General features: G+C 48.9%; 1 protein-coding gene across 2 annotated transcripts in view; it reads right to left on the bottom strand.

Moving 5' to 3' along the window:
* Window positions 1-26,867, bottom strand: part of Dscaml1 (DS cell adhesion molecule like 1) — a 326,833-nt gene that overhangs the window by 285,919 nt on the left and 14,047 nt on the right. For both annotated transcript variants that reach the window (XM_041638638.1, XM_041638639.1), the window contains exons 2-3: window positions 23,727-24,044; window positions 20,682-20,828 (exon numbers count right to left, since the gene is read on the bottom strand). In XM_041638638.1, coding sequence (XP_041494572.1) covers window positions 20,682-20,828; window positions 23,727-24,044 — 465 coding nt within the window. The remainder of the gene's footprint in view (window positions 1-20,681; window positions 20,829-23,726; window positions 24,045-26,867) is intronic.

Here is a 26,867-nt window from a genome sequence, read left to right as displayed (position 1 = left end):
GATCTGAATATATAAATCTGAATTATCACAGCAAAGGCGATACGCTCACACCTTTTTTCTTTTCCTTTTTTTTTTATCTGTTGCCATGGTGATTAGATAAAATTCACGCCAAGTCTCCAGGGAAGGATGGAATTATTTCAGACAGTTTCTCACCCCTTTCCAGCTACTTCTTTCTGTAACAAGCCTGGGCACCATCTCTGGGTTTGGGCAGAGAGTCAGGCAAGGAAGAAGGCAGCGATTCACGGGGAAGCTTTGGTAGAGTAAAAGAAAGTGTGTATCTTTCTGAGACATTTCCGGGGCCCAGCCATGTCCTAAGCCCTGGAACCAGCCATGTGTCCTCAAGTCTACAGCTTCCTCTGTGGCCCCGGAAGCCTCCTGAGAGGAAAAGCAGGGTCTGAGAAGTCAGTGCCCTTGTGCAAGGTCGAGGCAATAGGAGGTGCGGAAGTTGGCCTCAGGTCTCGACTTCGCTCTCTCCTGAGTGAAAGGGGAGTGCAGCAAGGAGATTTTCCTCAGAAAGTTAGAGGCTCCACGGGGCCGGTGTCTCCACCGACCCTCCACTGGAGTTTCTGCAGGCTGAGAGTCTCAAAGGGGCTAATTATCGACGGCTGTGATTTGTTAGCAGGTTTTGTGTAAAAGACTTCATTGACCTAATTGTTATTTAGCGGCCTGAACTCTGCATGTGCGTTTTTAGAGAAAGGGATCTCTGCTCCTTGCTCAAGCCTTCCCATTTTTATCCAAAGTCCTGGTTCCAGGGTGCAAAAGATGGGAGCCTCGGGGAACCAAGCGCAAGGTCTGTAAAAGCTGAGCAGCTCATTACGGAAGCCATTGCTGAGCAAAAGGGACAGCTTTGTCAGCCAAAACCTGCAGGGCGGGACAATAATCTGTATTTATTTACTTCGGTGGCTCACACATTAGGGTCTCATTAATTGTCCTAATGCTATGGAGGGAAGGGATGGGGCATGTCACTTCAAGCCTGTCTCAACACATTTTAGCAGATGGAGACTTAGGAGAGAGCCCTGGAAGGCAGGGAAGGGAAAGATGGTGGCTCTCTCAGGGGCTCAGCCTGGGACACTTCCAGGTCAGTACACCCGGAAGAAAGGGCCACCAGCAGGTTGCTGAGACAAAGAAGAGTTGTTTGGGAACATCAACTAGAGAGTGTCTCTTTGGTCAATCTGTTGGGTGGTCCCTGACCTATTCAGTCAAGTGGACTGGGAAATGATGGTGCCTGGTGGTCTGTTTGCCAGGGACACTGTGTACTCTGCCGAGTGACACCCTTTATTCTCAGGACCTCACCGCCTGGTTCTGAACATGCTGGAGGAGGAGGAGAAGCCCACATCCATCATCACTAGGAAATGTCACCAATTCTATTGTCAGGACTGACGAACCCCATGGTGAAGCCCGGACAGTTTGGATGACCGATCAGGTCTTTCCTATGTCTATCTAGGACCCAGGGCAAAGAGCCATCCAATGACCTTTGTAAGAATGAGTTTCTGATCTTCTGTCACCGGCCCACATCTGTCCCAGGAGAGCTGCAGCCCAAGATGGTGACGGGTGGGGGGGGGGGGGATACAGAAAGACATGATGGCATGGTCTTGGAAGTCAGGCAGAACTAGCTTTTAATCCTGCCCAAGCCACCTAATGAGCTCACAACCTGGGACAACTAATGTCTCCAAACTTCTGTGACATACAATGGGAATACATTTAAAAGCTAGCACAGGCAGTAATCACTGGAATTAAAAGATATAAAGTCTCCAAAGTACTCAGCAACGTAGAAAGATGGAAGGGAACAGTAAGTGGTACCTAGGAGGAGGGGAGACGGGGAAGAGATGCTTGCAGCACAAGGGGATGCTGGAAGGAGGCTGAAGACCCACGTTCAGATTCTCCTCTGCCATTTGTCACCGCTGTGTTTTTAGGCATGTCGCTTCATCTCAGAGCTCTAATCTTCATTTATAAAATGAGTCTACTCTGTTATTAACTTGTGTGATAAGTGTTATTATTCTCGGGTTTCAGAAGGAGGCTTTAAGAAGTTGAGCAGTAAAAGTTACACAAACCTGTGAGTTAGTGGCTGAGTTAGGATCCAGACCTAGAGGCAGCATCTCGCTTGCGCTGGCCACACCAGGGTTAGGGGAGGCCACAGATGCATACTCTGTTGGCTGTGGATGGTGGTACTTAGCTGAGCTGCCACTGTTCTAACTAGGTGTTCAAGAATCACCTTGCATTGGCAGCTGGGTCCTGTGACTTAGGCAGCCTGACCCTGGCATGCAGCTCTTGCTCATTGTACATGATGACAGACCAGAAATATGAGGTCAGAGAGATTGTTCTAGAAACTCTGGCTTTCAGGGGCTGGCACGGTGGATCCATGGTTTATAGCATTTGTTGCTCTTTCAGAGGACCTAGGTTCAATTCCCAGTACCCACATGGTGGTTCACTACCATCTGTAGCTCACAGTTGCAGATCCAGGGAATCCAATGCTTTCTGATGATTTGCATACATCATGTTGGACACATGCAGGTATTTAACATACATAAAATAAATAAATAAAAATAAGAAATAAGAAAAATAAGATATTAGAAACTTTATCTTTCTAAGCGCTAACTATGTAAGTCTGGGCTAGATTATCCCAAGGCACCTTATCCATTTTAAGCCTCCATAATTCTGGGGTACGGTCTCTAGGAACAAGGTACCTTTTGCTAAGGCAAAGGCTAGGACACAAAAAGAGATGACAGCAAAGAGAAAAATATGACCTCCCTAGGCAACCAAGAACAGCCCCCGGGGTCCTTCCCCTTTAAGAGGAGCAGAGCATCAGACTTCTAGATTAGAGGCTGGAAGGGGGAGGGGTAGGCAAACCCCCAGAGTCTAGAGACTCAAAGATACCCTGCCCCTGCGAGATGCAGAAACTCCTAATTGGAGCTGTGCACGCACCCAGCACCAATCACTCTGAGATGTGCCTTTCCGAGGCAGTGCAGAAGGCAGGCCTTCATTAAATCCGACACCAGGGAATTAATTCTCCTCCCTGCCATCACTCTGTCTCTGTCACCCTTTCCCCCTCGACAGCCCCGGCTCCTTGATCTTCCACACCTTCATGTCGAGAGAGTTCTACTGGAGAAAGGAAGCTATCCAACTGTCACCTGAACTATGACTATATCCAGGGCCTGGATGGAACCCACACTGGGAAGGCACAGCAGGAAAGTCATGGGGGTGGAGGCAGAGATACGTACACACTGCTGTCGAAAGGAGGCAAAGGAAGTACCACACCATGGGGATCCTTCACCCTAGTAGAAGAGAAGATGTGAGCTGATGGTGACACTTTATTGGCTCACCCTAGTTTAGCTGTCTTGAAACACGGACTCTTTAATTAAAGTCTCTTTGGGAGGGAGCTATATAGAGGAGGGAACAGAAAAAGAAGAGGAGGGGCTTCCTGGAAGCTACCTGGATCATCCATCCTTCCATGTCTTAATGCCTCCTTGTCAACTTCTAGACTGTCCCCCTCACCTCCCTACCACCTCTGCCTATCCAAGGCCTGTAGTCTTCTGGTCCAACAGTGAACCAAGGGCCCTCAGTTAAGATGAGTGAAGGCAGGACCTGGGACAGACAGGGTTCCATGAGCTGTGGGAAGCTGGTCACTCCAGTCATTGTTAGCTTCTTTTATTTGATTTTTATTTCGTGTACATCAGCATGAGGGTTTTAGATCCCCTGGAACTGGAGTTTCAGACAGATGTGGATGCTGAGAATTGAACCTGGATCCTCTGGAAGAGCAGCCAGTGTTCGTAACCGCTGAGCCATCTCTCCAGTCCCGGTCAGCCTCTTTTTGACCCGATATGTTGCCTTTGCTCAGCTTGTGTGGAGAGAAAGGAAGGCTGGGAGACACTGCCCAAGGGCATCCAGCTCAGAGGCCTATGACTGAAGGAGCTGAACTTTCGAAACATTCAGTACTTTTGTCAGAAGTTCTTAAACGACAGTTACTGGGTGATACAGATCAGTAACTCTTCTCTTGCCAAGTCCCCTCCCCCCTTCAAAATTTGGTCCAGGACTTTGAAGGAAACAGGCAACCACACCTATAAAATCAAGGTAGAGAATGTAGATTATATCCACAGTAACTAAGAACAAAAGAGATATGGATGGGTTAAGGAAGACCTTTGCAGAAGGAACCAGGGAGAGTCCTCAGGGAAACAAGACCAGCCAGTCCAAGAAATAATAGCCATGAAATAAGAACTTGCTACCAGCATCATGTTTAATGTGAGAGTCTTATGAAGCAAGCACCCTACACAAATGAGACTGGCCCAGGACGTGAGGCCACCTTGTCCCTACTTCCTCAAGCTATGAGACCACCCACAAATAGATTACCTTCATTCAGAAGTCTCCCCCTCCCCCCAATCAGGAATTCTTCTAGTTTGGAATCAAATAGCAAAGCCAAGTCGGAGTAAGACAAACTGGGAGTCTCGGCTTCCTGGGGCCTCGCAGATACCTCCATAAGGATGCTGGATATTTAGCAGAATGCAAAGCTAGGATGTGAGCCAGCTCATGCAGCTCAGAAGGGGAAAAGGCCATCCTGTTGCTATCTGGGTTATAGAAAACTGCTATTCTGGTTTTGCAAATAAGAACATGGAAAGGTTTAGGGAAAGAGCCCAGCTACTCAGAACCAGTGATGAGAAGAATCCAATACCAAGAAGCAGCTCAGAAACAAACCCAAGTCAGGGCACATTGGTGAACAATTCACCAGACGTTCAGAGCTTCTCCCGTGTGGGTGTCACTCAGACAGGCCTGAGTTTCTGAAAAGATGCAACAAACCCAGGCATGTTCAAAATCGTCAGCTTGAATAAGAGAAGGGCCTGCCAAACGGTAGAGGGGATCGGTACAGGAATAGGGAGCTGTCACAAGAATAGGACATTGGGGAAGGGGTACAGGCGACAGTGAGAACTGTCTTCCAGTAATTGATGGGTGTAGGGAAAAAAGGAAGCCTCCTGGAGGTTCAGGGGCAGGGAGCAGGCAGTAGGGGGGCTCAAAGGCAGAACTCCAAGAAAGCAGATTTTATATTTTAGTTCATGATAAGGAATTGATAAAAAGAGGGGCTTTCAAAAAAGATGGGAATGCCCACCGTGTGCAAGGGAACCACACTCAAAAGCAACATGAAGACCATGCTCCAACTTTCACACCCCTTCATATCAGTTCTTCTCAACACACACTTGAGAATTTTAGAAGACTATAAAACAGACACCCAAACTCATCTCTCACTCAACTCCCTATAAATAACAGGACACTCTTCAACTACTTCTCTGAAGATCACACACACACACACACACACACACACACCAGAATCCTGCCATCTATGTATTTTTTTCAACTCAACATCACATTAATCTTTTCCTGAAATAGTTAAAGACCTTCCTATAGAAGGACTTCCGTGCAAGATGAACATGTTGGTTAGATCCCTACTTGTGATAAAGGAGCTACATGATCAACTCTTACACACACATGAGAGAGAGAAAGAGAGAGAGAGAGAGAGAGAGAGAGAGAGAGAGAGAGAGAATTCTGCACTCATTGTAAGTATGACGAGATAGCTCGATTTCAGAGGATTTTAGCATGAGTCTACCCCATGGAGGATGAGGCCAATGACCTCATTCTGAAGTATAAAGAGATGCCTCTTTGTACTGTTTTTTGTTTTGAGACAGAGTCTTACTATGTATCTCATGCCGACCTCAAATTTCATATCCTCCTGCTTCAGTTTCTCAAGGGCTGGGGTTATAGTCATGTACCACCATGTCCAGCTAGCAGAGCACTTCTTGAGACCTGAATCCCAAATCCAACCAAGGCTACCAATGGTATCTTTATAATCGGCCAAGAGATTGGGTTCAGCAATTTTCAAGGATCCTCTAGGTCTCACAGGGCAGTTTTACCATCCGAAGGTACAACCTGGGCACTCCTTGAGGGGAGGGAAAAAAAGAGGAAGAGGCAGGTGCAATCACTGTGCCAGGGCAAACTATAATAAAGATAAGCACCTCTAGGAGCCGAAGCAAGACATGCAGCTGGCAGTCCCTGCGGGCCTCTGCCTGGGAGACCCTCAGCTTCACAGATGCCAGGGCAGGCTCTCGGTACATTGTGGGTGGGGCAAGGAGATCACTTTTCCATCTCTGGTTTCCCTGTGTATTTCTGAGTCCGGCTCCCAGCTTTCTCTTGTAACATGAGCTGGAAACTGGGGGCAGCTTATCCAAGGGGTTAATTATGAGCGCTTCTCCTGCCCTCCCACCGCCAGACCACTTTGCTTGCCCCAGCTGGGCGCTCAACTGTTCAGCACCTGTCCCCAGAAAAGAAGGACAAAGGGACCCTCCCCAGCTCCTGACTCTCAAGAAAGCACAGAACACCGGGCTGTGCAACCCCATCAATCCTCCTGGTGTTCTTAATTTTCAGTGGCCTCACGCTGGGTCTCCAGGCTCTCATTAAACAGAGAAGCAGATTATGGTTGGTCCCACGACAGATACATTTTTCCTCCTCTCATATTTATATCACTTTTATCATTGTTATTTAACAACTGCAGCACACCAATCCCGCCCAAGGTGGCTCTGCAAAAGGGTTTCAGGGACAAGTGTTCACAGAGCAGAGCTGGACAGCTGATGTGTGCGCTGGCCTCTCCCCTAAGGCTACCTCTCCTCACATTCTCCAGGATCAGCCAGAGTCCCACCCCTAGCCCTGAAATATCACAGAGAGACCCAAAGCTTATGTCAGTCTTTCTAGAACCCTGTGCCCTGCAATGAAGTAAATGGCTTTTTAAGTGACTTTAACATACATGTTTTAAAAAAATAATAAGAGCGTAAAAATAAAGAGTCCTGTGTTTCGTTTGGCTGTTTTCGTCAGATCATTTTTAGAAGAAACCGTTTAAGAAATAAGACATTCTGAAAAGCCGTGTGTTCCTTTCCTAAGCCATCGCTTCTTCCTTGGAGGTACGCTCTGCGCTGAGTATGGTGTTTATTGTCCCATGCATGTTGGGATGCTGTCGCTGCATATGTGTATGCCCAGAAACACTACCGAGGACCGGCATGCGTGTTTTCAAACTTTACACACATGGCACCGAACTGCTTTCATCCTTCTGCAATTTGCCACCACCACCCCTCCCCCATTTACCACCCTCCCTGCAACATGTCCAGGCTGGTTTGCGAAGTTCTGGAGCATGGGTCCCCTGCACCTTAGTTTTTCATTATATATGCTAAGCAGATTGCATTTACCCACGCTGGTTTCTAGTGTCTTTGCTATCATCAGCGTGGATATGGCTACCATGTCCATTTGTGCTCATTGTGTGAGGGTTTCTTAATATACACCTTGCAGTGTTTCGACCAATTTGCCTGTTTCTCCAGCGTAGGGAACCCACCTGTCACCACACCCCCAGTACCCAGTGTGACTTGACAGAGTTCATTGAGCTACATGGAGCAGGAAGGGACTGAAGGGCTTTGCCTGTTCTGGTCTTGCAGATCAGGGCAGCAACATGCAGAGAGGCCATGCCATTGTTTAGAGGTGAATAAAGCAGGAGCTAGAACCTTCTGCATGCTTCCTACTTGCTTGGGAGTATACCAGTATACTCTGAGAGAGCACGTGACTACAAGAAGGAACCATGCAAAGGAGAAGGAGAAAATGGAGAACAGACAGAAAGAGGTCATACAGAACACCTGGCCTCTGGTGTGAGTTCTCCCTCTAGTCCCAGCCTCACACCACAAACCTCAACCTGCGCAAGCTCAGACTGAGGGCCTGAGAGTGGTACTGATGCCCAGCCGCATCGTAGGGACTGAGTCCAGATCTGAGGCCTATTTTCTGTATTACTCTTCTGCTCACCACCTGCGTATGGTCCATCCAGCCCTATGGAGGACCTTGGAGCCAAGTACCGGGTAGCCCCAATGGAATATCTTATGAGATGAGATGCCCTCAGAAACCTAGGTCCCAGGAAGACAAAGTGGGTACATCAGTGTGTGCACTGGCCCCTCTCTTTCTTTAAATATTCAGAGCTAATTTGGATAAAGCGGTTCTGACAAAGCCTGTCCCACAGCAAGTGCTGTGTGCTTTATGATAGCCCCAAATCCCATACAATTCTGAACCACCTCCTCTCCCATCCTGCCACTACTCCCTGGCATCATGGAAGACATCTCTCTGAGTCTCAGTCATTCATCTACAAAAATAAAAATATCAAATGAGATCAGACAGCCTGAAAGGGCTTTGAAGAGGTGAACCTGGTCAGGAGAAAAATGTGGAAGTTTTACTGTTTTCTTTAGCTAGTTGTGGTCTACAGACTGACGAAGCACATCTTCATTAATCATGGACTCCCATCGTAAGGAGGCAGATGGGATGTTCTGGATGTTCACGCCTACGCCTACACCCAAAGAGGGTCTCACTTCAGCACAGAAGCCGTCCCTGAGGCCTGCCCCTTTCAGGGAATTAGAGAAATACAGTAGTTGCTAGGTCTCCGTGGGCTCATCTGTAAATGAAGGGACTGGCTTCTATGTTTGGCAGACTTAATATTAAATCAGATTGAATATGTACCAAACTATGGTGCAGGCTGTAAGAGCACAATAAAGCCTAGCTCATTCCCAAAGGCTAAGTGTCTGGAGACCAAATGTTTTAGATTTGGGGATATTTGTGTACATACAGTGAGGTCTCTCCAGGATGAGACCCAAGTCTAAGTACTAAAATCACTTCTGTTTCAAGCACACCTTGTCTTCATAACCTGAAGGCAATCTCACACAGTGTTTCTAGCATGACTGTCTTGTGCTGAGACCCATATAGGGGACCAGGTGTGGAGTTTTCTATTTGTGACTCAAAGTTGGTTGCTGTTTCGCCGGTTCCTTAGAACTGAAGCATTCCTTCTTTAGATTCAGGAAACCCAGGAGATTCAGGAAGCTCAGAAAGCAAAAAGCCGTGTAAGGCTCCTCCTGGAGGTTCCACAAGTCATGAACAGTTGCTATGGAGAGGAGACCCTTCCATGAAACTGCTCACAAGTTGTGCTGGGGATGCAACTTTTTGAGTCATCACTCATGCTGCTGTATCTTTGGGGTGTTAAAGCTTGGCTTTGAGTCACCTATACTCCTGTAAGGAACCCCATGAACTCATTGACTCACTAGACTTGGGAGCCGCCTTTCCTTTGGTCTGTCACTGATGGAATGACTAGACCTTTATCATGACTCCCCAGGAAAAGCCCCACAACATCTCTGCTCCAAACACTTCCGACTTGAGGATTATGTCAGAGTTCTAGCTCTAGGATTAGGAATGATATGGGAGTATGAAGAAGGGGACTAGAGCAGGATGGAAGTGTGGGGTGTAGAAGAAAGGTAGATACATGTCCCACCTCCCTTAGAATGCCTTGCAATAATCTCTGGGAAATTCAAAGGCAGTCCTGGACTCCAGCACCTCAGGCTGAGGACCATCTCCCTTTTCCTGGAAAAAAACATTGGACATCCCCCACCCCACTCAAATCTTCAGTGGCTCCCCATGGCCCTGTAATCACATAGGCTCATGCAGAATCAGCCACCCCCACTCTTGACCACTCCTGGGATCCAGTCAAGCCAGACTGTTCCCCAAGCATTTGCCATGCTTTAGGGCTCCCCAGGAGCTTCCTCCTGTGGTTTCTTTTCCTGAAGCTCAACTGTGATTGTGTGTGTGTGTGTGTGCGCGCGCGCGCGTGTGCACACATGGGCATGGGTGTGTCTGTCTGTCTGTGTAGACACTGGTGCTCTTGGAAGCTCCCAGGTGACTCTATAGTTGACAGTTGGCAGGTGTTCAACTCTCCCCTGTAGGAAACCAGCCTACCCCGTGGATGTATTCTGCAGGCCCATTGGGAAAGGTCCCTTATCCGAACATTAGAGATGCCTCCCTAACCAGAGAAATTAAGGTCACTCACACCTCATCGCACACTGCCTCGAGTTGGGGAATATCAGTATCCTGAGTTCATCTTGTCTGTCAGACAGCAAGTCCTTCAAAAACAGAATTAGTGCTCCCTTCTTGTGCCCAGTCCTCTGCCCACCCTTCTTTGCCTAATGGGCCCCATTAAATAATGAAGCAAAGATATCCAGAAAATCCAGAACATTTACACTTGAGGACGGGATGGGGACTGACCTCTTTGTCCGAGGCAAGGCCTAATCCTCCCAGCCCCTAGCTCATGAACTGTACCCCGAGAAGGAGGCTCCAAGATGCCATTTAACATGACAGAAAACCACGGTGTCTCTCTCAGGTCTCTGCTCTGGGAATTGTTAGAGTTCTAGGCAGGTGACAAAGTAGAAGCAGTGTGTGTGTGTGTGTGTGTGTGTGTGTGTGTGAATGCTCACACATACATATTCAATATGAACAAATTATATTGTGCATACTATTTATACATGTGCCTACATATCCATTTTGAGTTTCTTGGGTGTGTGGGAAGAGGAATTCCCCCACCCCAATCCCTTGGGGTCCTCAAGCAAAGACCCCGGGGAATCACTGTCTGCATAATACAGCATCTTGTACACAGGAAGTGCTCAAGAAACATTTGCCAGCTTAAATAATGAACTAAAAATTCAGTCAGTTGGGGTTGCTTATGCCAACATATGAGAAGGAACTGGAGCAATATACGGTGCCACACAGCCACAGCCTGCTATGTCCAGCCACATCTCCAGGGAGGCCTCTCCAACCAGCTTCCTTAGACGAAGCCTTGTAGTGGTGTGCTTTGGAACATTCTAGACTCTAGAATGTTGCGTCTCTACCTTCCTAATGCTGTGACCCTTCAGTACAGTTCCTCATGTTGTGGTGTCCCCCAGCCACAAAATGATTTCGTTGCTACTCCATAACTGCAATTTTGCCACTGTTATGGATTGCCATGTAAATATTTTTGGAGATAGAGGTTTGCCAAAGGGGTCGAGACCCTGTCTAAGTGCCATCTCTTTCCAAGTCTGCATCTTCCTCAGGGAGACTTCTGCCATGTGCTTTAAGAAGTAACATGCTTGCTACACAAAGTCTCAGAGAGCCCACAAAACTGCTGGAAAAGTCAGCTCGCTCATTGTCTAGTTGTTGGCACCACAATATCAGGGCAGCAGCTAACTCACAGTCCAAGACCCCAGCCCTGCTCCACCACCATCTTCAGGGCCCCTCGCTTTCACCGTTTCAGCCTCTTCGGCTGTCTTCTCTGCTCACTCAGATTCTATGCCCGTAAAGGCATGGGTATGAGACAGTACTCTCAGTCCCACACCTTGTAACCCTGCAGTGAGAGAAAAGAGCCTCCGAAGCTAGAGGAACATATCTCCAGCTTAGAGGCCTGGTCCAAAGCACTGTGGCCCTCCTCTTCTCCACTGCATTCCATTCTACCTACAGGCAGGTGATAGGGTTGAATACAGGCTCCTGTGTTTGAACTCTTAGTCCCCAGCTGGTGCTGATGTTGAGGGAGGATGTGCAACCTTCCAGAGGTAGACCCTAACTGGGGGAAGAGGATCATAGGGTTGGGATGTGTGTGGATGGGGATATCAGTAGGGGTAGAGTGTGTATGGATGGGGTGGGGCACGGATAGGGTGGGGGCAACGATGGGGTGGAGCATGGATGGGGTAGGGTCAACATTCTGCATATAAAATGTCTTTCTGTAGACAACAGATCTGCATTAAAAAAATGTCACATATATGGAGAATAGATTTCCCCTATACAGAAAAAAAAGCATGTAATTTATCATCCTTGAAACAGAAGACTGTGCTGGGCATAGTGGCGCACGCCTTTAATCTCAGTACTTGGAAGGCAGAAGCAGGTGGATCTCTGTGAGTTCAAGGCCAGCCTGGTCTGCAGAGAGAGTTTCAGGACAGGCTCCAAAACTACACAGAGAAACCCTGTCTCAAAACAACAAAACAAACCAAAAGCAAGCAAGCCAAAGACCGGATGACTGTGAAGCTCTACCAGCCGTTTATGGAAAGTGACGAGTCGGGTCAGATTTGACCCCTAATCCCTGAGCCCTAACCCTACACTCTTTGCCATACAGCTTCATCCTGTTAGAGACTCCAAACAAGCCCTGCTGGTTTTGGGGGTCCAAAGGAGCAGTGACTTCATCCTAGCCATTGTAGGGCCAGGCAGCACTACACACCCTTTCTCTTGAACCCACTTCTTTTCCTACCCAGACCAGAGAGCCAGCCACTGCCCTGGCTATATTGTCCAAGTGCCTACTGTGTGCTGATACACAGCCTTACAGATGTCACCCCCACCCTCAGCCCAGCCCACTCGTCCTTAACACTCACAACCCGGGCACCATCTCTATGTGGCCGGAGCCTGTGGCTGTGGCTGTGGTCGTGGCCGAGGCTACGGCTCTCGCTATGGCAGAAACAGCTTATGGATACGCCACAGAGTTCAAAATCACAGGCTTGGCAGGAAGTGGCATCTATACATAGCTTCGCCATTCTGCAAGCGCTGTTGGCTCCTTCTGAATAAACGCTACCCTATATTAAGTGCCAGGATTCGGCAAGCAATGCTGCCTGTTTGCAATGCGATTGAGGACTGAAGGTAAGATTGATTCTGATGTGAGCACTGGCAAAGCAAATGGGTTTTTGAAAACCCTATAATTTCCCTGCAACCCTTGACTTCACTAAACACACATTTTTAGACTGCAGCACCGCTAGGTAGGCATTAAACAAAAATGAGGTGGTCTAATGATGATTTATGTATAGGATAACCTTCTATAAAGAATTCTGCTCTGATTTCAGGGTAACTTACAGAGGTGCCAACTTAACCAAACAATGCTGCTTGTTCTGTGTCCACTGTCGCAGCGTGATCCTGGGGCAGCGCGTTTGCCGGCAACTGCCTTAAATCCGCTGAAATTCACCCAGTGGGTGCTCTGGAAATGCAGCGCCTGCCATGAACTAAGTGGAAAAGCAAAACATGACACATGCACACACCGCCAGAGGCACCTGCGAACACAGACATTTCTGCTTGACTGGGGAGCCGGGCTGATGGTTCTGGAACCAACCAACTGGCGAATGACTGCAGAACAGGCTGCCTGCTGGGATATTGGACAGAGTCCCCGGGAGCCTCCAGAGCTCCCGGGATAAAGGCTGCAGAACCAGAGTCCAGTTGAGCTCCTCCTGGTGGCGCAACTTCGGGAAGGCCTTACAGCCCCACCCCAAGCCTTGGTTCACTGTTCAGTGAGTGCCTTAAACCTGTGTCTCACACAGATGTGGTTGGGAGGGCTCGGAGATAGGATAACTGCAAATGGGCTTGGTTTCTGCACTGAGAGCAGTGCAGAAAAAGGCAGTGTTGAACACAGATGGCGAGGGAGCCCATGAGGGAAATTGTACCATGCTGGCTGAAGACCCTATCAGAGGCCTGAGGCAGGTGGCCGACCTCCATGCGTCTCAGACCCTTGACATTGGACAGGGGTAGTAATAGAACCTGCTAGGTAGGATTCACATGGAGATGAAACGACAAGACCCCGGGAGAGAGCATATCACAGGAGTGTACAGATGCTGCTCACTGCCCATTTACTGCCTCCTATCCATTTTTATTGTGCTTATCCGTCACTGCGGGCCACAGAACCGGGGAAAGTGTGCCTTTGTGGTCCCTGGGGGTATTTTGAATCTCTAACATGCAAAGTGTGTTGAATTTAAGGGTCTTCTTTTGTTTTTGGGTTTTTTTTTTTTGAGACAGCATCTCATGCAGCAAAGGCTAGACTCAAACTCCTGATTCTTCAGTCTCCACCTCTCAAATGCCATGGAATATGTCATCATGCCCAGTTTTGACAAATCTGTTTAAAGACTTCAGAAGATAGGACATTCTCTCTGTACTTGAGGAAAGAATTTAGGACTATTTGAGTTCAGTGTTTCCTTCTTCCTTAAAGCAAAGAGACACAGAAGGGATTGCTGGAAGGCACTAGACAACCCCAGAGTCACTGTCACGAAGAAGGAGCTTGGGGTCCAGGAACAAGAGTTTCAGGTTTCGCCTGGTGGAAGCTGTGTGTGCTGGGGCAAACTGCCTGGTCTCTCTGATGCCATCTTCTTTAAATCCACAAATGGAGGTGTATCCCTCAGCCTCAGCAGAAGAATGGAACAAGATGACCTGTGATCACTACAACAAGACCCTATAGGTGTGCAGTTTAATATGCATCAACTTTCACCCCTTTAATTTCTCTTCTCTCCACACAAGTCACTAAACCTAGATGTGCACCCTCATAAGCAAAATGGGCACAATAACCATTACGGAGCAAACAGGATAACCCAGTGGTGTGATATAGACTGTTGTTCAGAGGGAACACTTACACCTAAATTAGGGCCTGAGCACACAGAGCAGACAGAGCCAGCGAAGGAACTGATGTCCTCTGTTCCCAGGTTTGCAACAGGTGACAACCAAGCACAAAGGAGTCAGAGATGTGTAACACCACATACCCAGGCATTCAGTTTACCCCCGCACTGACCAGATACAATCATAGAATATTTAAGTTAAAAACCAAACCAAAACAGGATCTGGGTCACCTGTGCATGCCTTTGTAACTTTCTCAAGGCTGACCTCCTCTCCTGGCACATCCTGCCGATGTCACCCACTTGCTGGGCAGTCTTGGGCAGACATCTCAATTTTTTTCTTCCAATGGTCAGAGCTATGGCAGGCACTTCATGCTCATTGCTGAGCACCTCCCCTGAGCACCAGAGCAAAGGAGCTGGGTAAAGACATGTCCTAGAGGGTGTCATGCCCCTGCAGGAGGGAGACACGGGTCCTAAAACACCATTAATGAGCAACAACGGCAATGATAAGGCTAGGGGAGACTGTGGAAGGGCGTCCCCGGGAAGAGGGCAGTCTGGGTGGTGATCAGACCTCATCTCAGCAGCAGTTGGAGCAGAGGGCTATTTGAAAACACTTTGGATGGTGGGTAGAGTTTAGACAAAGAAAGTGGGGAGCTTGTGGCAAACAAATAAATAAAAACCCCCAAAAGTCATTAAAATTGTGTGCCCTAAACATGTGCAGCCAAGAAACTGGTCTGAGAGCAGAGGTCTACACCTGAGTTTCACACCAGTCACCAAGAAGGCTCAGCTTTGTGACCCACATTGGGTGCCGGTCTGTTGTGATTGGAATAAAGTAGTATAATAAAGGTTTCTTTATTTAGAGGTAGACTCACAGATCAGCAGTCTTCTGTGTGAATTGGGAACAGAAACTGAATCCAGCAGCTAAGGAGCTGCGTACATTTTTTTACATCTGTGTGTGTATATATATTACATTTGACCACGCCCAAAGTGGGCCATATCTTAAAGGCTATTGGCTGAAGGAGTTCCCACAACACCAGGACCCTCTCCAACCCTGTAATTCCAGAATCTCACTTGTAGCCTACTTATGGCCTCTTAATGGTGTCCTGGAACCACTATCCCTTTCGTGTTTGTGTCCAACCTTTCGCAGCCTTTTTACTTAGAGAAGACACACAGGACTGAAGTTGCCTTAAGGTCACCATACTTTCCAGAGCCAAAGCCAGCTTACATCTGTTTAGGGCATTGGGATCTCTAGACATCAGAGCTGAGGCAGAAGGTCAGGGCTCAGTTCCAGGGTCAGGGTTCAGGTCCCTATGTCTCCCATTAGAACCAAGAGCTGGTGCCCACCACAGCCTTCATGGGAGAACGACTATCTTGTCCACTAGTCTCCACGGTAGAAGTCTGTTCTCTATCAGAAAGGCCAGAGCCTCTGGTCACTGCACACACAGTCAGAGCTGGGTACTTAGTGACATGTTTCTGTCCCCAGGCAAGTTCAGGAGTCAGGAACAGGCTCTCCCTTCTGGATTGAAGTCCAAGGACAACATAGAAGACTTCTTCTGGGGAACCTGCTCTAGAGAATCAGCAGGAAGCAGAATACTCCAGAAAACACCCCCTCCCCAATCATCTGTATGGCCACAAGGAAGATGCTTAACTTCCACGAGCCTCTATATTGTCATTTATAAATAGGGGAGGGGCATGATTTGTCTTAAAAGGTGATTGTGAGGATTAGCGGTAGAATACATGAAATGCCTAACCCAAAAAGAGGGCTCCATACATGATGGGCATCACCCTTAATCTTGTTATTTTTAATCATTCTGTTGCAGTGTTACGCTGGTCCCGGGGATAAAATGATGGGAAAAGAAAAACGCACACCCTCCTGTGCAGACGGTTAGAAATAATGGGAACAGAGCCAAAGGAGCCATAACATCTGCGTCAGGCTTGTGGTGTAGGCTCATGGAAGGGAACACATGGGCACCAAGTCCCAGGAGAAAGGATGACTAGGGCCGTGATAGGAAGAAGACATGGGTAGATAAGTCAGGTCAGGAAAACATCAGAGACAAATGGAGAAAGATGGGGAAGTCCGTGGAAAACCTTGAGACCCTCTAGTCTGGGACCAGTCACTAGAAAAGTTTAGAAGTCTGGTAAGGTGACTTACACTGCCCTGTGGGCAAAGGTGGTTACCAGGGCAAGGCATTGTCTGATGAGAATCCTTGAAGCAAGGGCTTTTTTCAGAGAGATCCCCTGCCAAACAGATTCCCTTTGTCCCTGTTTGTCCCCTCCCCCAAGATGCAGAGTCCCTGATATACCCCCATGCTGGACCAAGGCCCAGTGACAGCCTAGCATCCAAGAGCCCCAATCCACACTAACAAGGCAGCTCAGCCAGGCTCATCTTCCAGGGCAGCAGGGGATACATCTGGCTGGCATCTGAGCTGTGTCCAAAACTCCCCACTGGGGCTAAGAAAGCCAGTCAGGATGCTGGGGAAGAGCATGCTGGGAAACTCCCACAAGGAGCCTGCATCGATATAATCAGGTCTGGTGGAAATTAAAAGCTATTAGGAACAGGGCCGGATTTATCTTTATATCCAATAACATGCATTGTAATGGTGATCATGCAGATGGGAAATTAAACCACATCTTGGCTTCACTGAAGGCCTTAATTCTAACCTGTTTGTATACCGCTCTTAGTCCTCTTATGCCTACCCTGCCCACTCTGAAGCAATGGTTTTATCTTTCTACACACACACACACACACACACACACACACACACACACACACACACGGAACTCTAGGAGGAACGTTGGGGTAGGAGTCTGGCAGGTCAAAGATTTTACACTTTTAGAAGATTGAAAACCAACACACAGATGAAGGGAGGAGAGGCTGGGGAGGCAAGCAGAGATGGGAGCAATAGTTAGCTGGGTTGTCTTTCTAGCTTCTCCCAGTTCTGGGAAATCATAATAAAAAGCTGGATAGGGCTTGGGTGGCCAGCTGCAAGACAGCATGGCCAGCCCAGAAGGGCAGCCTCTGAGCAAATCCTCAGCTCCCATCCCAGAGCTTATTTAAACATCAGGTTCCTTCAGAAAGAGGCACAGGAGGTTTTGCTCCCTTTCTGTGGCCAACAGGCCCTTCTTCCTGGGGTACATGCATGCTTTTCCTAAAGAGGATGCTTTCTGAGACCTCAACTGGTCCATTCCGGCGTCTTGGTTTTCCTTTGACTTTCCAGCACCTGATCCTGCTGGCCCTGAAGTGTAGAACATTAGAGACTAGCCCCATGGACCCAGAAACCGCAGTTAACACAGGATCCCTACTCCAGATGCTAACACTGCGGCTTCCATTCTCCGCGTTCAGACCAGATTATCGCCTCCGCCATGCAAAGAAGTGGCATCCTGCTGTCACAAAACACGGGCCTAAACATACAGAATGTATGCACACTGGGCATGTGAGAACATGGGGGGTATAAAAGCCCTATTTCATAAAATTTTATAAACTACTCACATTTTCCAAAATTAAAGCATGTGGCATGTATCCCCAATCTCTGGTCCTCTCCTTCAGAGACCAGATGCTGCCAAGCCCCACCGTCTCCCATTCTCTTGGATTTCCCTCAGGGGCATATTAGTTAGACTCAACGTATTGGGAAGACTGCCCCTGGACCTAACAAATAGCTAGAGAAGGATCTAGAATGACTATGGCTGGAGCTGGAAGGCTAGGCAGAAGAGGAAAATTCTCCAAGACCAAAGAAAAGAAAGGCAGTCTACCAAAATTTAACACAGTCCCACAGATTAACATCAAGGCCACTTCTCTGGTAATTATGCCCTTTGGGGCTACCAGCCTGGTCTTGACATCAAAGACAGCTCTGAAGAACCAACTACAAGGGGTGCCTGGGGGAGCTGCTGCCTCAGCTCCTGGGTACACAAGCTAGCTAACCTTCCCTCCCTAACTGCTCTGCTCTGGCTACCTGGTTTGCACCAGCTTGTCCTCGCGTCTCCATCTGTCCCGACTGCCTCCCAGAATCCCTCAGAACTCTCAAGCAGCCATTCCTTCCTCACTGGACACTGAATGAGCCCTTACTGTTGTGAGTACAGAGGGCTCAGTGTGTTAGGAGCGGAGGATGCACGCGTAAACACAACACTCTTCTCATTCCTAGGAGAGCCAGTTGGGAATGAGATACAAGGTCAGCTATACAGCAGGAATACACACACCACACCAGGGACCAGTGCAAACATCAAAGGACTCTGTCTTGTACCTAAACAACGGCAGCTACAACTCAGCATATCCTCAGAATGGCAGGCAACGTTCTAAACACTGTATATTTTTATTCCAGCCCTATAAACCCATTCTATAGTTGTAAGAAGTCAGGCCCTATGTATGACAACAATTCACCCAGCTCGTAGCCACGGGGTGAGCTTCCATCCCAGGCAGTCTGGTCCCAGATTTTAGGTTTGTTATCATCACCTGCATTTGGTTCTATCAAACCATCCCTTTAAAAATCAGCATGGAGTATTTCCCCCAAAGCTCTCACGGCCTAGAGCACACTGTTAAAGCTTCATGGTCCTCAGAGAAGCTGGGCACATTTGTGTGCACACAGGGGTAAGCAGGAGCTTGGGGGAAATCCTGCTTCGGTTTAAGCCTCATCTGAGTGATCAACACGTGACCTGGAAAAAACTGAGTTCCTTCTTTGAGACTAGGTTTTTCTCTTCTGTAAGTGGAAAGAGGAAAACTCACTTCTGGGCTTTGTGCGAGGCTAAAATATGATGAATTAAGGTGTCTTAGCCTGGTGCCAGAAAAATAGCGAGTACTCAAAAAGTTTTAATAACATAATTATTATTTTAATGGACACAATGCTTCATCCATAAACGCAAGTGTGTAAGAAGTACTACATTTCCTACTGGTCTTTAAATGCCTTAAACCTGACTTTTCTAGAAATACAGGAACCCCGGTGTCTATCGTTTCGGAAGCTTCCCCAGAGATGTGCAGCATCTGCTAACCTGTGCTCCCTACTTGGATGGCGTCTTTGGGTCTTTGGCTGTGTCTACCATGTCTCGTTTGGGACCTCAGTCCCAGCCTTGAAGGGCTCCCACAGATGCTCCCTGAAGTACAAGAAATCTTTCCATAGATACTCACAGTACCATTCCCAGCCCCAGATTCCTTCTCTTTCCTTTGTCTATTTCTCAGAGGCTCTCCTTCCAGGCAGCTCCTATTAACTCACGTTTTTCCAAAAAGGAGAGAAGGAATCTGTAAGTAGCGTGGAGTCTGCCTTCATCCTACCAGGCTGCTAACCTGTCTGCTACTGAGAGATCTTTTGGCCTGGCCATCTGCTTGGAACTGAGAGAAGGAAAGTTGTGAGAACAAGGCACATGCTTATGTCTTTTTTTTTTTTAAACATCTGCCATGCTAGCTACAAACATGTAAGCATAGGTCTCACCCTGCTGTACCCTAGAACCATCTAAAGAGCTCTGGTCAGTGCTGAGACCAAGGCTGGCTCCTGAGTGATTTGAATTCAGCTGACCGGAACACACCTATTTCAAAGGTGCTGCTCACATCTCGAGGTGGAGGGGGCTCACCAAGATGAAGAATCCTCCTCTATGACAGGTTGCTACAGAGGCTTCTCATCCTCACTTCACTCCGAAGGCTACGGATCATTCCAGACAACTGGCTGGGAACCTGGGTGCCAACAGCCTGCTTAAAGAGCACTGGTCGGGATGCTACACTTTACAGGAAGTTAAGGATGAACCTTGAGGAAAATGGAGCCCCTGTGGTGTGGGGGATGAAGGGATGGGGTGGGGTTTTTATTTGATCCTTGAAGGTTGAATAAAGATTTAAGAGGTCCTTCTGTGAGGTTCCAAGACCTGTTTCCTGTTGGAGGGACAATCCTTCCCAGGCGAAAATGAACCAATGAGGGGTTTCCAAGACTCCAACACAGTGCTAGCTCATTTCCAATGTCAGTCACCGACGGGTCTTCTTGCATTTCAACCAACTCACAGGAAAGCAGAAGTCCTGTATGCACACTTCCTTAGACCTGATTCCCCAAATGTTCAGCCTCATTACCCTAGTCACGCAGAGAAGACACGTGTACTCTGTCCTCTATGCACACTTCCTTAGGCCGGGTTCCTCAGATACCCAGCCTCATTACCCTAGTCACACACAGAGCACAAATGTGCCCTGTCTCTCCTACCACCCTTCACAGGTGAGATTACCAACGACTCTCATAAGTCAGGGCAAGTTCAAGAGAAGCCCCAGTATCAACAGCAGCCTCCCACCCTGTGTCTGTGGGACCGTCCTCGATAGCACAGGCCTCAACACATGGACCATCCCACACAGAGATGATCGGATGGATGCCAAAGATGCTCGTTTGCCAAAACTCCACAGAGCAGTAACAAATCAGTCCCTAAAGCCATTGTCACAGTCTTGCTCCATTGATAGACCAATTCAGACACCGTCCACCACCCGGGCAGCTCTGTCAGCCGCCACCCATGATTCCTTACCTGGAGTGATGGAGACTGTGTCTTTCTCCCAGGACACAACACTAACATATTCCTGCACTGAAGAGGGGATGAGGCACTTAAAGACGGCCACGTTGCCACGCATTGACCTTTGATCCTCCACCCGGACGGTGTAGGGTTCCCTGAAAACTGTGAGAGATTGAAAAAGGGGTGTCACAAGGTCATGGTGGTGGTGAAAGGGAACAGCAAGTGGGTTCAGAACAGTGACCATCATTTCCCAAAATGAAATCCAGATTATATGAGCTAACTACCATATGGGGCTAGTTCAATGTATCCTGGGAAATGTAGTTCAGATAATTGAGTTCTTCATGGCATTGGTGGCATCCAATGGGCAGTAGAAAAGAATAATTGAAACCGGGGTTGTCTGAGACCCAGGTACAGTCCTCATATTCCTACTGCCCTCCAACCTCTTGTTGCTTCTATCCTGTCCCAACTTTGGTCCTGATTTTAGGGCCATCTGTCCCTCTAGAGTCGACTCCTGTCTGCTCCCAACCCTGCGCTCATTTTTCACATGGCGTCGCCTGCAGCCACTCACGTGTCATATCCTGCAGGTGAACTGGCCCTACCTTAAGAGTGGAATGAAGACCTCTGCCTCCCCCTGTCTTTCTCAGCTCGGCCTTAACCAGGAGCTCACTTTTTCCTTCCACTCCCTTCTCCGACAAGCAGAGTTTGACAGTCTAGAGCTCCCACTACCTACTGACCTTGTCCCCAGCAGACACCTGGGCAACATGCCCTTCTGCTCTCCTTGCCATGGTTGCCAGGGTGATACCCAGGGCCCTGGCATCCTCCCCGCAAGCAGTGCACCTGCAGCCTCTCTGACATTGTCAAGGGCCTCTTTAATTGGTTGTGTTTCCAGTGGACCTGGCCCTCCCCGGGCCTTCATCTTTCTTCATCTCCGGGCAAGAGGAAAGAAGGGAGGGAAGGGAAGAAAAGAGAGAGAGGGGGGAGGTTGGCCATCGGGCTCTGGTCCAGCCCTCGCTTAGGTCTGGCAGCATTGCCTCCATCCAATCTCACAAAGGAGCCTCATGGGGTCGGGGAGCTGACCCGAGTAGAGGAGGACAAGGATAAGATGTGTTTCACACCAATCCTGGGTATCTTAGAGAGGCAGCCAAGGTGTATCAGACACGTGTGTCAGACACGCAGGCCCCACTCCTCCTCTGAGCAGCATGGGGATGTTGGATACAGGTCAGTTAACCTGTGAGCCTAAATTTCCTCATCTGTGGAGCAGCATAGAAAAGACCAGGCATATGGGAATTACTTCTTTGATTTGGCCTCCTCATCAGTAAGAAACCTTATGTAGACTTACTGTGAAGACCAAATTCTAACTCGAGGAGAGGAGTATACCCGATGATGGTCTTTCCCAGGGCTCCTAGATATGGAGGCTAGAACTAAACTTAAATCCAGGCTTCAACACTTCCAGCTCAACACTTGGGGTTGTATTGGGGGCCAAACAATGCAGAAGAGACACCTGCAGAAGCATGGGAGAGAACCCTTGCTCCGGCGGCATGGCCAACAGTTAACCCCCAAGTCACACAAGGGCATGGGGGAGCAGGGCCCATCCCTCACTCTCCTACAGCTCTGGGCTTGGACCCTTGCAGCCTTGTTCTTGTGAGAAGTCCTATGGTGAGAGGTCAGAGTTCAGGAGCTCATCCTGAAGGGCCTGTCACTAGGCCTGCCCCCTGGACCTGGCCAGCACAGCTGCAGGACAGAAGACACACTCGCGTGCCATGATAGACTGGCCTCTTGCACCCAGATTGCCTTGTAAGAAAGAGAGTGCCCACACCTGGGTGCCTTGCTGCTCTCTGAGGCACTTCCTGTCAGTATCAGAAGTAGAGTGTGTTGTGATGTCCTAGTTCAAAAGAGCCGATCAAAGCCACTTGCTCACTTCCAGGCCTGCCCCACTGAGATCAGACTTTCGGTTTCACCCCTGCCTCTCTGCCTCCACAGACTCTTCCGAGATCCGGCTCTCTCACCGCTAAGACTTTCCATCATGAACTGTACGTAAATGACAGTGCTCTGAGTTGTTTGGCGCTCAAATGTTCATCAACAGTGGGATGGACAAAGAGCGTGCGCCCTAGTTACATGGTTAAATACCATGCATGAGTGATAACGAGTGACCTTCCGTGATGAGAACAGTGAGCTGAAGATTCCAGAAAAGTCAGAATATAGGCCCCCGTTTTGTTAAGCATGACAAAGCAAGACATCCAGATTATTCCGGCTCAGGAGAGTGGCTGTCCTGAGGAGAACAGAGACCAGAGAGACAAGAGGGGACCTCCGAGGTGCTGTGGGTATAGCCCTGTGCTGGGTGTTAGCTGAACCTTCGGGAAACTACTTCAGTTTCATCGGATAGCACGCACTTTCCTGGATATAGTTCAGGGAGAGGAGGTGTCTTAGGGCTTCTATTGCTCCAGCAAAACACCATGACCAAAAATAAACTGGGGAGGAAAGGAAGCCAGGACAGGGATAGGGCAGGTTCCTGGCCACAGGAGTTGATGCAGAGGCCATGGAGGGGAGCTGCTTACTGGCTTGCTTCCCATGGCTTGTTCAGCCTGCTTCCTTACAGGACCCAGGATCACCAAGCCAGGGATGGCAACACCCGCAATGGACTGGGCCCTCTCCCAGTTGATCACTAATTGAGAAAATGCATTACAGCTGGATCTCATGGAGGCATTTCCTCAGCTGAGGTGCCTTCCGCTCTGATGACTCCAGCTTGTGTCAAGTTGACACACAAAATCAGCCAGTACAGGAGGCTTGAGAAAATGAAGCTCGAGCAAGTTTCCTGCTTCAGTGATGTGCACTCTGTCATTTAACTCACGGGCAGTGCTGTGCATGGTAGAGAGATAGGTACTCACTTTGGATGTGCCCAAGCACCACAGTAGATGGCCAAGCTAACCCTAGGTAATTGTTTCTTTCAAGCTTTCGTGCGCACACCACATATACACCCTCACAATGCCAGCCTGCCTCCCCCATTCTGTGTGCAGAGCTCACAGGGAGCCCCCATCAAGGCGCAGGTGTCTGGTCCCTCACCTGCTTTGATGCGAATGTTAGGGCTCCGGATCTTGCCGGCTGCATTCTCCGCGGTGCAGAAATAGTCGTTGTCGTGTATAAAGCTATTGAAGGCGGAGGGGGAGAAGGGGTAGAGCTGCAGAGTCCCGTTGGCATGCACGTGCCGGATATGCGGTACATCGTAGATGTCGTCCCCCGTGGCCAGGTACCATCGAAGAGCCGCGCTGGGGGAGCCCGCGGCCGGGCAGGGCACCACCACACCCACAGAGCTGGAGAAGGTTACCTGCTGCAGGGAGTCATTTACAAAGTAGAGGCTGGTGCCAACATCCTCGGGGCGGGCTGCAGGAAAGAAAAAGAGATTTGGTTAGGGTCTGCTGGAGAAATGTGCATGGAAGCCTTGCAGGCTGGCACTGATTCATTCAACCTTCGTGTGTCAGCCAGCCAATAAACACTCATTGAGCACCAATTATTTACCAGGAAAATAGCAAAGAAGAGAAAGGACACTTCCTGCCCTATCCATGTTTCTTGGTTAGTTGGTACAGAAATGACAAAAGTCAAAAGTCTCATTTTCTAGACTGAGCCAAGTCCATGGAGAGAGGCTGCCACAAACCCTATTGCAAGAAGGGTCCAAAGTCACCACCTACTGTGGCAATGCACATATTGGGAGAGATGCTGAGATACCTAGATCCATAGCTACTTAGCACCAACCCTTCACAGCCTTGCTCCCAGCCATTTCTTAAACTCACTTGCACAGCCTCAAGGGGGAGATGGTCTCTCTTCTCCCCACTCCCCTTCCTCTCTCTCTCTTTCCCTGTTTTAGAATGTTTTTGTTTTATTTTATGTACATAAGTGAGTGTTTTACCTGCATGTGTGTACATGTGCACCACATGCATGTGTGGTGCTCACAGAGGCCAGAGGGGCACCAGATCTCCTGGTACTTGAATTCCTATGTGAGTGCTAGGCACTGAACTGGGGACCTTGGGAAAGAACAAGTACTTTTAGCCACTGAGCATTTCTCCAGCCCACAACTCACCTTTCATCACCTATATTAATTAGAGTTTCATGGCTTTGATCAAAACTTGACCAAAAGCAACGTGGGGAGGAAGAGGTTTGTTCGGCTTACAGGCTACAGTCCACCATCAGGGGAGGCCAAGGCAGGCACCTGAAGGCAGGAACTAAAGCAGAGACCATGGAAAAATGCTGCTTACTTACTTGCTCCCCATGGCTTGCCCAACCTGCTTTCTTGGGACTCAGGACTACTTGTTCGGGGGTGGGACCACCTATAGGGAACTAGGCCCACCCACATCAATAGTTAGTCAAGAAAATGCCCCTCAGGTTTGTCCATTGGCCAATCTGTTGGGGCATTTTCTCAATTGAGGTTCACTCTCCCTAAATGACTTTAACTTGTGTCAAGTTGGGAAAGAAGAAGAAAAAAAACCCTAGCCAAAACATTGCCCCTTCTACAAGTTTAGGATGCTCAGGGATTGTCCAAGAGCATAGGGCGGTAGTAGAGCTGAAATTTGGAGACCTTGCTAAGTAGGGTCCCTTGTTCTTCCCAGCCTGGAGGTGTCAGGGAAAGGGTCTCACTGTCACAGCCTGAGAAGACTAGGTAGAGGAAGTGGGGTGCTAGCCTGGGAGAAAGAAGGCAGTGGGGTTCCGTGAGGGCTTGGATCCTTAGAGATCATCAGAACATTTTCCAGGTGACCTTTCTGGATGAGGAGCAAGAGGCTCAGACTTGGTCTTGACTGCCTGCAGAAGTCCATGCTCTTTCATGACTGGCGCCTTCCCTTCTCAACTGGACAGTAAGCAGGGTGGACAAGCCTGGGAAGACCCCTCCCATCCCTGATGAGCTTCCAAACCCCAGTCCCATAGAGTAACATCCTCAGGGCCACCTGGCAGGAAGGGCAGTGTCTGTTCCTCCCATTCCAGCGTCAGGCTTTAGAACCACCTACTCCTGCCCTATTGTGGGAATTGGGGGGCCCTCCTTCGCTATTTAGGGGCCTTCCCCTTTAAGAAGGCCAACCCAAAGGAAGGGAGAACCTGGCCCCCTAATCTCCTGTGGGAAGCAGGTCCCTCTCCACCAGCAAGATGAAAGAGTAAGCAACGGGCTGCTGCTTGTTTAAAGAACGTTGCGGGGGACCCAACTTGACCTCAATTTCCACAACTTTATGGGGAGGGGGAGAGCCCACATCCGGACTGTATTAATATTCTTGCCTTAACTCAGAGCAGAGCCTCTAGGGAGAATAGACCAGGCAGGTCGTTGAGGAAGGCCATTAAGCCTCATTGGCCAGAGCAATTCACATCATCTCATAAAAAGCCGTGATGAAGCCATTAGCAGCTGTGCTGGAAAAAAAAAAAAACATCCGTGGGCTCCTGGCTGCAGTGTCAGGGGCATCCTCTTAGCAGCAAATGCATTTGCTGTCCCCACCAGTCTCTGCACCCCCAGCGGCTGAAAAGCTCTGGGGGGCGGGAGAGGCAGCATCGCTTGGTAATCTCCTCACACTGCCTCCCGTGTAATAGTCCATGGTTGAGTGTGTCGGCTCAGGGAGACCCTCAGAAGCTCTTGTAGCAGGCCTGTTCTCTGTGGCTGGAATATTCCTCTTGATCACAAGATCAGGCTGTTTTACGAGCTAAGCCATGGTTCAGTGAGACTTTCCAGCATGTATGTGTGGGGCCCCATCCTCACCTTCTGAGAGGCCCTCCTGACCAAGACGCATTCAACAAGTAATTGGCATTGTCTCCTCTGTGGCCTCCTGGCATCCTCCCAATGGCCTAAGACTGAGTGATATACAAAGGCGGAGATTGAGGCACTTCCTTGTCTTCCTCAAGACTCACACAACCAGTAGGTGAGCTCTCTGGGATACCCACCCAGGCAATTTGACCAGCATTGCTTTCTTAACAGGCAATGTATGGCTGTAATATGATCAATGCAATAAAAAGAGGGCCTTCCTCAAACACAACCAGGCCACACCAACATCTCTCTCTCTCCCTCGCTATGTCCCTCCTAATAGACTCTGAGTCCCGCAGTCCTTAGCTTAGCCTTAGGGATCAGGGACATCCCCCTGGGTTTCTGGGTGCTTCCTCAGAAGGCCTAACTACTTAGCTACCTCTGCCATGTCAGCTGCATGGATATGGGGAGCCAACCTCCACCAAGATGTGCAA

The sequence above is a fragment of the Microtus oregoni genome, unplaced genomic scaffold (genome assembly GCF_018167655.1).
Source record: "Microtus oregoni isolate MIOR12 unplaced genomic scaffold, Mior012 000055F_ref0000237, whole genome shotgun sequence".
NCBI lineage: Eukaryota > Metazoa > Chordata > Mammalia > Rodentia > Cricetidae > Microtus > Microtus oregoni.
Note: the sequence above shows the minus strand (reverse complement) of the source record. Positions and strands in the feature narration are given on the sequence as shown.